At 36.2% G+C, this 14,591-nt stretch overlaps 1 protein-coding gene across 1 annotated transcript; it reads right to left on the bottom strand.

The window, feature by feature from the left end:
• Positions 1-1,953: 1,953 nt before the first annotated feature.
• ALKAL1 (ALK and LTK ligand 1) lies at positions 1,954-12,606 on the bottom strand. The gene is given in 4 exon segments (XM_039869312.1): positions 1,954-2,018; positions 3,037-3,107; positions 4,590-4,653; positions 12,417-12,606. Coding segments are annotated over 4 exon segments (390 nt in total).
• Positions 12,607-14,591: the final 1,985 nt, after the last annotated feature.

The raw sequence follows: 14,591 nt of genomic DNA, 5'->3' as shown, positions 1-14,591 counted from the left end.
ATATACATAAGGATAAATGAAGAAAAACTCCATTCTATGATAGGAACAGTAAATCAGTTATTTCTGAGAAGTCTTTTATTTTACTCAATTTAATATGATAAAATTAGAAGTTTCATCTTTACTAGGCACTTTTTTCTTCAAATTAGATTTACATTCTTAAGAAATGCCTGTGTGGGGGGAAAAATGTTATTTATAACCTGTTTTTTTACATACTTTAAAGTAGGTATTGATTTAATAGTTATATTTTATTTTATTTTGCTTAAAGAATCTGTAGACTCTTAATTTGTAGTCTAAACTTAAGAATATAGACTAATGTGTGTGGGAAGGGAGAGAATAATCAGTACTTTTAGAGACTTTAAATGATCACGTCCCCATTAAGGTTTTATGACATCTAGATAAACCAAAAAAATAAACTTGACATAACCTAAATAACTTAAAAATATTCCTAAAGTTAATCCATAATACTGATTATATTATTTTGTTAAGTAAATAATTAGACTCAGATACTATCATAGATGATTTTTGCAGAGGAAATGGCTAAATCTCCAAACTCTAATTTCTAAGGGCTACATTTATGAGCTCTGTCATCTATGGATCTACTCCCAGGAGAATATAAGCTTAGATACATTATTTTAAGTTATAATACAGTATGTGTTTTTTAGAACTTTTCCAGTTATTATGGTTTTTTGTTTGGGGGGGGACTTTATGTAAATTTACTCATTAACTTAAAATATATTAAAACAAAGAAAAAGATAAATATGGCTTGATTTAAGTCATTTCAAAAGCATAATTAGTTTTCTTGATTTATTCATGTTTTACATTATTCAAAAGGTTTGAGATAGATTGAGAGTAATTGATTCGAGTATCTTGCCAATCAACACTGAAATAATTAGCTCATTTTCTTAATCTAAGAAAAGAGAAAATTTAAATTTAGCAGATTAAGAATGTAAATTATTATTATTAATTCAAAATTGCCTTTTAAATAAGAGAAAAAATAGCAATAGATTAGGATTATCTCAGATATTGTCACATCAAACCTAAGATGAATTAAGTAAATACCCATGCAGTTATTTGGAATAGATTGTTACACTGGCCAGATCAAGATATTCATGGATACTTCTAGACTGCAGGTACTCCATGACTTTCATCTCCACCCTCAAAATCTGAGGAACCAGTTTCATTAACTGGACTTGTCCGTGGTGCTGAAATTATGACTATAAAATGCTGACTTTGTAGTTCTCTGGAAAAACAAAAACTTATTAAAAGATCTTTGCAAAAAAATTAATACCTTTTAAGTCTTTTGTATAGATTCTACTTTTGTATACAAATGTTACAATTTGCATTAGATTTATTTTGGTTATACAAAGACTTTATTGCCCTACGGCTTGTAGGGTAATTTAGGCAGAATGAAAAATTCCGACTTACCATTTCACTCTGGCAAAGTATATATTAGAGTGGATGATGACTACATGTTCATTATATTTTTGATCCTTTCATTTTGTTTTCTTCTACTCTTGCAATACTTCATTCTTCTCCTTACCTATACTGTGTAAACTAAAATTTTAGAACCTGGTTCTACTTTTATTATATCTTCTGGCCAATTAAGAAAAGGTAGACCTTTAAATATTTTTGTTCATCTAATATTTATCTGCATATGGTTTCTGAACAATTATTTTTATAATGCCAAATATTGAAATTTTTTTTTTAATCACTCAAGAGTGGTAAAGCTGTCCAAAAGCTCTTTATCTTACTTAATTCAATCACTGTTGAGGCATTTTTAATTAATTCAATAAATAAAACAAGCTTTAACACTAAGTGAAAAATCTACAGATTAAGTTCACTAGGTGTTTTTAAAATCAGCTTCCTGGTTTTTTAAATTGTTCAAAATTTCTTAAGAAAGTTAAGCTATTTAATAAGAAAATTATAAAAATGCATACTCACAGGGTAGTTTTTCTAGATTTGTGAGCACAGTGGACTCACTGCTAACCTTGTTAACAATCTAGCACATCTTTTGTAACCTAGAAAAAATAGTCAGAGGTAAATTATGTGTATAGTTACTACAAATATGGGGAAATCATGTTAATTACGGTCACTAATGATAACTATAATTTAATAAGTACTTAATATATTAAGTGTTTAACATCATTTTCTTGTAAATTCTCTTAATAACACAATCAGGTAGTAATATATTCATTCATTAAGAGATGAGAAAACAGCCTGAAAATGTTAAAAATTTCAGAGCTAGTAAGTTGTTTGATCACAAGGCTTGTACTTGCTTGGCCATGCTGTGCTACCACTAGTCACTTTGTCTTGATTCCAACACAATTAATCTTCCCTAGTCATTAAACATAAGTTGTTTTTGAAAAAATTATAAAAACTCTGACTCGATATCCTGAGTAAAATTAAGTAATCCTCAAGATGACCAATCTTATTTTTTTTTTAAATGCTTAAAATTTATTTTCTTTAAAAGGAAAGTTTAGGTTTAGAAAGGAATATAAAACAGTCACTGAGTTACCACACAACCATGGTTTGGGCAGTTCAAATGATAGCACTTAAATATTATGTTTGAAACACTAGCTTCAGTAACTTATGTCTGAAAGAATTCATTAAAGCAAGCTTTAAAAACACTTGCTACCATTATTCAGAAAAATCGATCACTGATTATATAAATGATGTGATTTGAAAATATTTACTTGAAAATAATTTATGAGGAAATTTTGACTTATATTTCATGAGAGAGCACCATATTTATATCAAGGAATTTGAAAAATGATAAAAGTTTTAAATCCTGACAAACATTTTTGTCCTTAAGGAAATCTGGCTATTTTCTGATTTGGACATAATCCCAATGAGAATGTGGTTTCATTCCTTATAGTGTCAAGATGCCTTAATTTAAGTACTGTCAGTGATATAAATAGCATCTTCATACAATGTTTAGTCTATTACTTTCAAGTCGTAGACAGCTGAGGTTTAAAATTACATGCAATTATTGTTGGATAAAGGTTAAAAAAAAAAAAGACTGCCCAAGCTACTTTCAAGTTGGTGTTGAGAAATCTCTGGTATTGTGATAGAGTCAATGAAAGTGTTGGCTGCATTCAGCTGAAAAATATGACTGACCCTATTGAACAGGAAAGGAATGCTTATGATAAATGGGCATGTTTTCCAAATAAATTTGCTAGCACATTATGGATGGGAATAATATAAGTGAAGTTTACCTCCTTCTATACCCTTAAAAGAATTTGCTTGAGAGCTCTTCTTCTCACCCAGACTCTGTGAAAAATAATCTAAATTCATTCCACATTCTCAACATCTCACATAATGGAACCTTTAGTTTCAGGAGAATGTGTTAGAATAGTTAGAGAAAAGCTCTAGACTGAAAAAAATCTATAGAGAGCAAATCAAGTAGATGTGAGAATAAAAAATAAATATCCTTGGTTTCTACTTTCTGTTCCCCAGCTTTTTATTTAACAGGAATTAATGTTTCTATGCAGACATTCCTAATTATAGGAATTTGTGTCTTATTAGTATCAAGCACTATTGTAAGGTGGACAGATCCATGATATTTCCCTCATATATCCTCACAAATCCAAGACAGTCCCCACCAAAACTCACGCCTACATCTGGAGTCTGCTTTTTCAAAAGTGGTAGAAGTAGGTGAGCCCAGTCATGCCACTAAGAGACTGCCTAGAAACACTCAACATTGGGAAGTTCCTTACCCTTCCTTGTGCCTTGGGTGGATTGATACTCCAACCATCTGAAGTTAATTAACAAAGATGGCCCTTGGCTTTCGTTAAGTGAGGAAAAAAACATTTTTTCCAGTTCATAGGCCTGAGATTTAAAACAATGAAAGGTAGCTGGGATAATTAGGGACAGAGAGATGACAGCAACAATAAAGGTGGGGGTGCATGGATCAAAATAATTTAGTGATCTGCCCAAACTTGGAGCATAGGATGATTTCCAATGACTCACAAAGTTGACATGAAGAACAAAACAGTATCATAAGAGAGTTTTTCAACTATGCTTACAATGTGGCATATGAAAGTCTGTCTCTCCCCTATTCAAAAAACTTCTATTGCTCCCTTTGGCACAGTGTAAAAAAATTCCTTGGCACACCATTTAGGATTTTTCACACTATGACTCCAACTTACCTTTCCACTATACTCTTGCCCAGTGTCCTCACACACCCTTACCTAAACTTAACCCACAGTGGATTCATACCATCTACCTGTCCTGCCCCCAAACCACACCATGTGCTCAAAGGATTCCTTTGGACCAGAATGCCTCTCTTTCTGGGAAAATCCCATTCATCTCTTAGAGCCCAACTTTAATATTGGGTCCATCACAAGTCTTTCCTGGTAGTCCTTGCTAAAATTATTCATTTCTGCTGTATCCCTAACACTTTTTATACTTCTACTACTTCTACTACTTATGGGGATCTGGCTTACATTATGGTTAATAGAAGTTTATAGCATTTGTCTCTCTCCCTAATTGGACTGCAAGCCTCTTACAGATATTTATCTTCATATCCCCAGTGCCTAACATAGCAATTTGCATACAATCTTTTTATTTAATTGAATCACTGATAAATTGTATGCTTACCTGTGAAATGCTTTATAAATTTGTCTTTTAAGTTCAAATCTCTTGGGAATATTTCTGAAAAGAAAAAAGAATTTCTTGAATACATTTCCACCATTAAAACACATGAACTCATGGCTGTTTATGCAGCTGATTCCAAATCTGCATCTTCATCCCTCAGGGCTCCAGGAGAGCTAACTGCTCAGCTATCCTAGTCTGTTAGGGAACTTACAGACTTCTTAATAACGCATTGCCAAAACTGAGCATCTGATTTTTCCTCTCCCCCAGGCCTCTTTCTCCCTATGTCCCCAGTCTCAATAAATGGCATCATTCTTTACCCCTTGTTCAGGCTTGACTCCCTCATTCCCTCACTACTACATCTAATACATTACTTAATTTTATATATTCCACCTCCAAAAATTACCTGAGACCCACACACTTCTGTTTCCTCTCATTAATACAAATCTAGTCCAAGCCATCATATTTTTGTGACTATACTTGAGCAGCAGCCTCCTAACTGGTCTTCTTCTTTCTATAATCCGTTCTCTCCACAGTAGCCAGAGCAAACAAGTTGAAATGTACTTCAAGGCATAATACTCTCCCACTTAGAGGCTTTGCACTTAATTAAAAGAAAATAAATCAAATTGAGTCTCAGACTTCATTTGGTACTTACTGTAAATACACCATCCAGAAAATGTTATTTATTAAAAACAAGTTGAGAGCATATGCAACTCTCTTAGAGAAAAACATAAATAAAACTTTAATAAAGCTTTACCTCAATGTTTGTTGACAGTTACACATTTAAACTTACAATGTCCTTATTATAGATTGACTCCAGTGCATGTCAGACATATGAATATGATGGGGCCATGAACATTTGTCACCTTCCTATAAGTGAGTCCGAATCACCACATTGACTTGTGTGACCCACTGAGGCAAGACAGTAGAAAACGAAGACATGGGAATTCTAACAGCCCTTCACATCCTGGATGTTAATGAGGGATGTAAAAGCCCTTCCCTGCTCCTGGCAGCCCATGTGAGCAGGGCAGCTTTGCGGGGGAGGGGTGGCAAGAGAGTGGCTGAATCGAAGCTTCCCTCCCATTGACCTCTCTCTACTTTACAATCAAAACTAATCCAGAAAAACAAAGTGAAGATGAAAATATTTCTTTAGATAGATATTTTAGTGTTCTCATCAATTATAGTCCAGCCTGAACAGGGCTCTTTCCCCCATACCTCTCTAAAACCAAGCATGGCAAATTGGCTGGCATCAGTACTCCACATTATATCTAGCAAGGTAACCCTGAGGCCCTTTCTGAAAGCTGAGCCAGTTGAGTGCCATAGAAGTACTATGACTAAAGTGTTTTCAAAGAGTATAAATAATTCTACTCCTAAAAGCCTTTTGACTATAATTTTAATTTGGAGATTTAGTACAATGATGACACACAGATTCATAAGGTATACTTTTTAAATAAATAACCCCCTCTTCTATGCCTCAGTAACACATTTTGTAACTCCTGTAAAAGCAATTGTACATTATGATTAGCATGATAGTGAACTGTGTACATGTCTGCCTTCACCACATTATTGTGGGCTTCTTAAGGGCCAATGTCTTGTTCATCTGTTATCACCTGCAATGTGTACAACAGTGCTTTGTGGAAAGGGTACCTAGCAAATGTTTAAGGAATAGAAAGCAAGAGGATGACCCTCGAGTAGGTTGTTACATTTAAGGTGGAAACAATCACTTGGGCTCAATACAGGCCACCAAGAAAACTATATTTTTAATACACTTGAATTTTCATTTCAAAGTACAAACCATATAGAAACATACAGCATATTGATTTAATTGAAACAGAGAAGTGATGTTTAACTTGACACCAGTAGTGAAAAGCAAGAGATATGTAGGTAAGAAGAGATGGTAAGAGTACCCTAGACCAAGAAAAAAAAAGAAGAAGAAAAAAAGAAAAAAGAAAGCTCTAGAGGGGAAAAGACTATAGTGTGTTCAAATACAGCAGGTCCTCAAATAATGTCATTTCATTATAGTGTTGATGAGATGCCGTAGGAACTTACCTTTTGTTTATAATTAGCCCATGGTTAAACTAGTTTCATTATACATCGTTTTGCTTCCTCATGTGGGCCTAATTGGCGTGCTGTACCTCCAGTTTCTAGGGAACTGAGAGTAAAACTTCTTCCTTCACGACAGTCATTTCCATGTCTACATTTCTTGCCATACTTGATTAAAACAAATCTCGGGTGCATTTTAAAACATAAGTGGTGGTACATACTGGACAAAATGATAACCTAATCATATTGGTTTTATATCATCTGGCAACAATGCAACAATGCAAAAAAAAAGAAAGAAAGAAAGAAAGAAAAGCCTATACCTCTCCTTATCATCATCTATAATAATTTTTCACTAACTTTTTCTAAATATGCTATTTCCTGGATGAAGCAAAGAAATTATTTGCACAGCAAGTTTTCCAGTATATATATATATATATATATATATATATATATATATATATATATATATATTTATTTATATTTATATTTATATTTATATATATATTAATTTTAACTTTAATTCAGTATAATTGACAAACTATATTTCAAAATACCTTACTATGAACATTATTGAAATGTATAATTACTACCTGATTATCATGTTAAAAGTTCTATCAAAGTAATTTAAAATATTTAATTAGATATTAAAATAGAAGGCATTCCCAGGAAAGATTTTTCCTAAGTTTAGAAGACTGAATCGATAAAGTTCACAAACATTAATACAACTGAGCTAAAATTTAATTTGTCAACATAGGAGATAAGCAAGTGTACTACTCATCATCCTCCTATAACCTAGCCCAAATGTTTGTTTCTTTTCTTTCTTCTGAAGTATCTTTTATTTTCACTACTATCCATGAAGAATTTTTCAAGGAGTGACTATATTAACACTTCACAATTAATGTAGTAGTACTGAGTAAATATTTAATGTGGTAATTAATTTCTATTTTTTTTACTTAAAATTTAAACTCTAAATTCTGCCCTTTTCAAAGAAGACTTTACTTTCAATCTATTATGTAACATAGGAGATAGCCAAAGGAAAGAGTTACACAAACAGATAATATTCCAAACCCAACATGTAGGCTGCTTTTTTCTTCTTAGGAACAGGCAGGTCTTCTGGAGACAGAAAATCTCTCATAAATATAATCAAGCTTTGAAGCAGTCATGAAAACAGTCACCTTTACAGATTTGCCACTGTTCTGACTCTAGCAAACAAGAAACCAACACACCTGCATTCCTCCTAGAGACTGGGGGCCCTGTCAGGTACTTTGCTCACCTCCTCTATTTAATCTTGACTTGAATCTCCATGATGGGCTCTTCCCTGTGGCACAAACGAGACACCCGAAACTCAGAGATGCACCTTGTCCAGGGCCCACAGCACCGTGACTGAAGAAAGCCCAGAACCAGTGCTCTCTGTCCCACAGCATGCTCCCTGATCAATGACCAACACAATATTATCATAGTCTTTTTACAAACCAATAAGCTGAAAATATTGGCTTTTCAGAGTTTAATTATTTTACTGTTTTTATTTTCTTATTCTCTCACAAGTCACTATCACTTAATAAAGATAAGACATTTTCTTTACCAGTTAGCTCACATAATTTCTTTATACACCCAGAGAAGACATAGTCTGCCAAAAGCAAAGCAGCCATGTAGCACGATAAGTGAATAGTCACACATTCTGTAGAACTTAAGCAAAGTTAAAGACTCATATATTGTTTTTAAATAGTACAAAATGGTCACAGTGAGCACACTATTCAGGAATGACAGTTAATTTTTAGATGAATAACTTGTCATTTTACTAAATTTATCTCATTATTTATTTGTCCATTGAACAACAGTAGCCTTTTTTGTAATCACACTCTTAAGCAACTAGCAACCTGACTGAGTCACCTGCAGAGGCCCCACCCCACCACTTTGCCCTCCTCAGGTCACCTTTTCTTCTTTCCCTTGTTACTTTACTCTGGCCTGGCCTTTTCTTTCTAGTGTGTCCCAGGTGCTGAAGTAGAATTGGGCTCATACAAAATAATGTTTCTCAAAGTGACTAGTTCTACAAGATGCAAATAAATGCTAGATTTTTTTAAAGGGAAGCGGGGAGAAAGAGAGGGAAGGAAGAAAGGAGGAAGAAGAAGTTTGACTAATACTACTTTAAATAAAGTTCACATAAAGTACCAGGCCTTCATGGTTCTTATATATCTCTAACAAGGGGCTTAATGGCCATGTTCCCAAAGCCGATAAACCAAGGAAGATTTTATTTATTTATTTTTTAAGATTATATTTCAAAACACACTGGAAAATGTAGCTATAGAGTGGTGAGCACATGCAGGGATGAGAGAGTGGGCAATGAGCTATTGAAATAGAAGCATGGCCATGGTTGTGGAACTGTCTTTATCTCAAAGAAGACTCTGATGTCCCCTCCCTATTCTCCCCAGTTAAAAATCTCTAGTGGTTCCCAAATCTCAATGTACACAAGAACCCCTAAATATCATGATGCGCATGGGCGGGCTACAGTCAGAGATTGAGGATGTCCAGGGTGTAGAGCAACAATTACAACCAAAACTTGTCTGCTGGCTGATTCTGAGGCATGTGGCCAGAGCGACCTCATTTCAGGAACCATTGCTCTAGAAGATATTAAAGGCAGCAAATGTTGTATTGTCTAAACTTATAAATGCCAAGAAATTAGCTCATTACTCAGAATGGCACAGAGTAAATCATAAAATGATAGGTCTAATCTGGCTTTGGGGGACAAATTTAAAAAGTCAAATTCTATTACTTTTAAAGTTAAATTTTAAAAAAAGATCTCAGATTTTCTTTTTAAAATTTCTTTTCCAAAGAAAAAAAAATTCTTGCTAAATGTCAACTTTGTACAGTTACTTTGGTTGGCTACAAGGTATGAAAAACTGAGTAATCCTCAATGTTCAACCTAAAAGAGGCTTACATTCAGAAAAATATAACATCAAAGGTATTTGAGATTAGCCAAAAAGGCTAACGATAATTCGAAGTAAATCATATTTAATAGTATATTAATTTTTAATAAAATTAAATGTAAAAGACTACACATTTTTAAATGATATAAATATGGATGAATGAGCTCCTGCAAAAAGGTAATAATTACTACTCAGAGACGCTGTGAATGGGTAGGAATTCATTCACGTAAGTTAGCTATGGCTCCTCATAATAAGTGTTCTCCTGGTGATAGCACTTGTCAAATAGATTTAGCAAAATATCATACATAACTTTTCCACCTTGACCTCTTCCCCACTGAGTCTTCAGTAAAACAAATAGTTCAAGCAAATAAAACATTTTAAAAAGCATCCATCCGTAACACCTCATGGTGATATGCAAAATAAGGAAAATTATTTTCATTATTTATATGGAAGAAATTCTTACTCACCAGGTAGGACTGGCTAAGTGAGCAAAGGTAATAGTAACAGACTTGCAATAGAAGGAATTTTGGTTGTACACATAAAATTCCACTATTACGCAAATGCCAGTATTCGGTATATATGGGTTATTTATGTTTTTAAGTTTTTTCAGAACTGTGGTGATATTTGCAAACTGAATTTAGGATTTAGATATTTTTGAACATGAAAATAATTGCAATAACATCACGAAAGAAGAGGGCCTAGAATTCTGATGGGCAAAGATGAGAGAAGCGCATGCCACCTCACAATAGCAGAGGTGAAGCAGATGGCGTCTGCACAAAGCAGGCTGAACCTCTATGAGTGGCACAAGGGCGCTTACAGTGGTGTCCCGTGAGAACCATAGACAGGTAGCTGGGGCAGGCCACAGGAAGACTTGAGTATCCTGCCTGAAAGAGAAGTTAAAACTTTCTTTAAAAATCAAGAGAAGCCACTGAAGACCTATGACTGGGGAGGAAACAGCTAACACTTCTTACTAATATTCTTCTGAAATTGTTCAGAATAACCTTCCCAAAATGACCTTCACATTCTCACCTTCAGTTCCAAGCCAGTAAAGTTTTATATGTAAAAATTCTGATTTTGGTAAGTCTGCAGAGTAATATAAATGTTTACTAAAATCTGTTGAGAAGGCAAAGCGGACATAATATACATCAAAACTTCTAAGTCTTCATCATACAGTACTTCTATCTCCCACATTTCACATCAATTTCTTTTCTGTCCCAAATTCCTCCAAACCTCTCCTCTTCCGCTACTGCCCATTTCTCAGACACCTGATCTTGTCTTTATTTCAGTGGGTGAGTACTCCTGAGCTCCTTTTTTTTTTTTTTTTTTTTTTTGGTAGAGTTTTGGATAAGAATTTTTGCTCCATTCTGCTGGTGTGATGGTCAGAGAGAAAGAGTAAAGGCTATGAAAACACACACGTTCTAATTCTTATCCCATTAAAACAGACTGACAGAGGGCACTCATGGAGCTAGACAAACAATCCAGAAGGTCAGTGAGAGCTTCATGATTGCTTGAACTAAGGTAATGTGAATGACAGTAAGAAAGGAAGGATCAGATTCTAGAGACATTCAAGGCAGGATGTCTCTTCGAGAACAAGAGTCAATAATACTGGTTAACTTCATAATCTCAAACCCATCAGAGAGACCTCAGATGTGTGTTGGATAACTAAATAAATGGATGAATAAATGCATGGGCCCCAGGGCAGGCTGTGGAGAGGAGGAGAGACAAGGATGGTGAATCCCGCGTATTCCTGGGTACCTAAGACTCACATCTCCTCCTACCTGCTCCCTACCCCTGCCTCCACAATCCTAATGGCATCCTCACTGGTAACCCTCTCACCTCAGGCTTTTGCACTTACTGCTCCCTCTACCTGGAAGGACGCCACACACACCTCAAGCTTCATATCTGTATTTAGGGAGGTTGCCTGACCTACAGGAAAGGAAGAGTGTGGGAGAGCATGCGCAGCAAGGATTTCACAGTCCAGATCTTGTATGTTAGGTCTGGGTGATGGTGCTTATTATATCGCAGAATTAAAGGGGCAGAATTCCAGGGGTATCTGGCAGGAATGAGAGTTATTATTGGCCTCCAGAACCTAGGAGATATTTCTGAATGAACTGTGAAACTCTCACCACCACCATCCCCTGAGTATGTCCGGTGAGAACAACTAGAGAAGCCCATGTTCTCATGTCCTTCCTGGTCCCTGATCCACAATCAGGTATTCTTTACAGGCTCAGATACAGATGTAATGAGCCACCCTTTCTCCTCATGGTAATGAAGTACAGTAATCAAAAGATGAAACCATCACAAACAGCAGCAGAAAGCAATGGACTTTGAGGGCAACTCACAGATCGCTTTCTGTCCAGCTATATTGTTTTTTAAAACTTCAGATTGCTACCACTTTTAACTTTTAATAAAACATTTTGTTTTCTCCCTTGTAACTCCAGTAAGTCTTCACCATCTTTTAACCAAAAAGATCTGTCCAATTTAAGTGAAACAGGTCTGAAATTGATGTGTTTCTGTAGTTTGAGACTTACTCTCACTCTTTCACACTCCAAAGTGACATTTTATTCTCTGATATAAATATTTGGGCTAACAATAATTTCAAGTCTAAGAATATGACAGGTGTAGCACTCTCATTGCATCACTGCTGAGGTGACCTTCCCACCCCACCTCCCTCCCTGAAAGCCCTGTACATGCCCATCACCTGGAAAGCTCTGCTCAGGTCCCAAACATGGGAACTGGGCCGAGCCCCGCAGCTTCCCAGGCCTTCCCATCACCTCCTCCCGGGTAGCTCCTGTCACTGCCTAGAAAAGGCCGGGCTTAGCTCAGAGCAAAGGACAGGCTGGGACCTGGACTTACCTGCGCTCCACGAGGAGCTAGGAGCTCGGCCGGCGCCGGCCACCAGAAGGACAAGCCAGGGCTTTGGCTTCTTGTACGCAACGAGCGCTCCCCTGCGACCCCGGGGCCTCCCCTAGGTCCCGTGCAGGGACAGAGCCAACGCGAGCAAGAGGAGCACCGGCGGCGGAGCGCCTGGCTTAGCCCTCCGCATGTCCGCACCTGGAGGACTCAGCAGGAGCTTCAGTGCAGGCGGGTCCCAAGGCAGGTAGTGGTGGGTCGCGGCCCAGGAGAGGGGCGGCGGGGCGGAGCTCGTGGCTACCGAGCCTAATGAATCGATTGCTAATTATCTAATTGTCTCCTAACCAACTGATTGCTAATTATCTAATGAATCAATTGATTGCTGATTTGCGTAGTGAAAAACAGGTGAGACGGGGAAGGAATAACCTCATTGTCCAACGTTCAATTACAAAGAGATCCTGTCAGTCACGAACCCTGAAAAATAATCCCAACTCCTTCAAATCGTTTTTTAGACGTTATTTCCAAGTCCTGGAAATTGGGAAAACGAAAACAATCTTGACAAGAGCCCTGTAAAACCATGTCTTTGAATGAAACTTTTGAAAAAGTTCTCATACAGGTGAAGACTGCTGCTTCTAATCACTTTACTATTAAGCATAAAAATCTGGTATTCCCAAAGAACACTTAATGGCGTATGAGAATGGCTTCCACCACAGGAGACACAGACAAGAGATCTTAGGGGGAAAAAAAAAACCCAAAAAACCTTTAAGAGTCTTAGAAGACCCTAGTTAGGTAGAATAAGTTCTTTCTCACATCTCTGCTCAAATGAAATAACACATTAGAAGTCCACAGACACTGACAAGCATTTTGAAAATTTAATTAGAAATATAATAAGTTAGGGACAATTTTGAAAAATAATGAGAAAAATACAGTGTGAAATAATGCTAGTAGAAGAAGTGATACAGAAATGACAATGAGAAATGGATTCCACATCAACTATCAATAAAAAAAACATGCAAGAAACTGAACCATTTTCTGCTTTCTGTACATTGAAACTAGAGGAAGCGAACAATCTGATTAACTTTTCAAAGCTTGACAGTTTGAGTTCTATTTTTTGTTCAGTCCTTACCCATGGGACATCAAGAAACCAGACTCGATTCTCTCTCTGACAAAGTGAAGAGATTGAATTTCAGTTGTGCTCAGACTGCATGTAGCATGTGAAAGAAGCACTTGGTGTGGGTCTGTGAAGAATGCAGATTCTGACACTCCAGGACTTTCAGTTCCACTCAGAGGTGCCCCATGAATCTGCATTTCAAAAGCCTCTGGGTGGTTCTAAAGCAAGTGGTCCTTGAAACCCACTTTTATTCACTCAGCAAAAATGATTTAAAAGCAAATTGTACATCAGGCACAGCAGAAAACACTGGAGCTACTGCAATGATTAAAAGTGATAGACAAGATCCTTGTCTTTGTGAAGCACCTCGCTTTGGGGATCTAGTTCACCAACATCATGAGGTTGTCATAAATAAAGAGGTTGCTCAGAGCTAAGTTACTCTTTGCTTTTTGTTCTTTGTTCTGTTCATTGCTTATTTATAACTACTTATTTATAACTACTGCCCCAGCTGAATGGTATTTGCCCTACTCCTTGCTAATTAGTTCAGAAACAACTTTAAGTGTTTATGTATATAGACTCTCAGTAATATATGACAACTTATTTTTTAAAAGATTTTGAGAGCTGTTTTAGGTTCACAGCAAAATTGAGAGGAAGATACAGAGATTTTCCACATACTCCCTGCCATTCCCTTCCAAACCCAACCCACACACAGAAAGCACAGCCTCCTCCATTATCAACATCCCTGACCAGAGTGGTACATTTGTTACAACTGAAGAACATTGACACAATAACATTGACACATCGTTATCACCCAGAGTGCATAGTTTACATTAGAGTTCACTCTTGGTATTGTACATTCTACAGGTTGAACAAACGCATCTAACCACTGTAGTATTATGTGGCATAGTTTCACTTCCCTAAAAATCCTCTCTGTTCTACCTATTCATCCTTTTCTCCCCTTCAACCTAACCACTGATCTTTTTACTGTCTCTATAATTTTGCATTTTCCAAAATATCATATAATTGAAATCTTACAGAATGTAGCCTTTTTGGTTTGGCTTCTTTCACTT

The sequence above is a fragment of the Pteropus medius genome, unplaced genomic scaffold, assembly GCF_902729225.1.
Source record: "Pteropus medius unplaced genomic scaffold, Ma_sr-lr_union100, whole genome shotgun sequence".
Lineage (NCBI taxonomy): Eukaryota > Metazoa > Chordata > Mammalia > Chiroptera > Pteropodidae > Pteropus > Pteropus medius.
The sequence above is the reverse complement of the archived record's forward strand: the minus strand, read 5'-3'. Positions and strand labels throughout refer to the sequence as shown.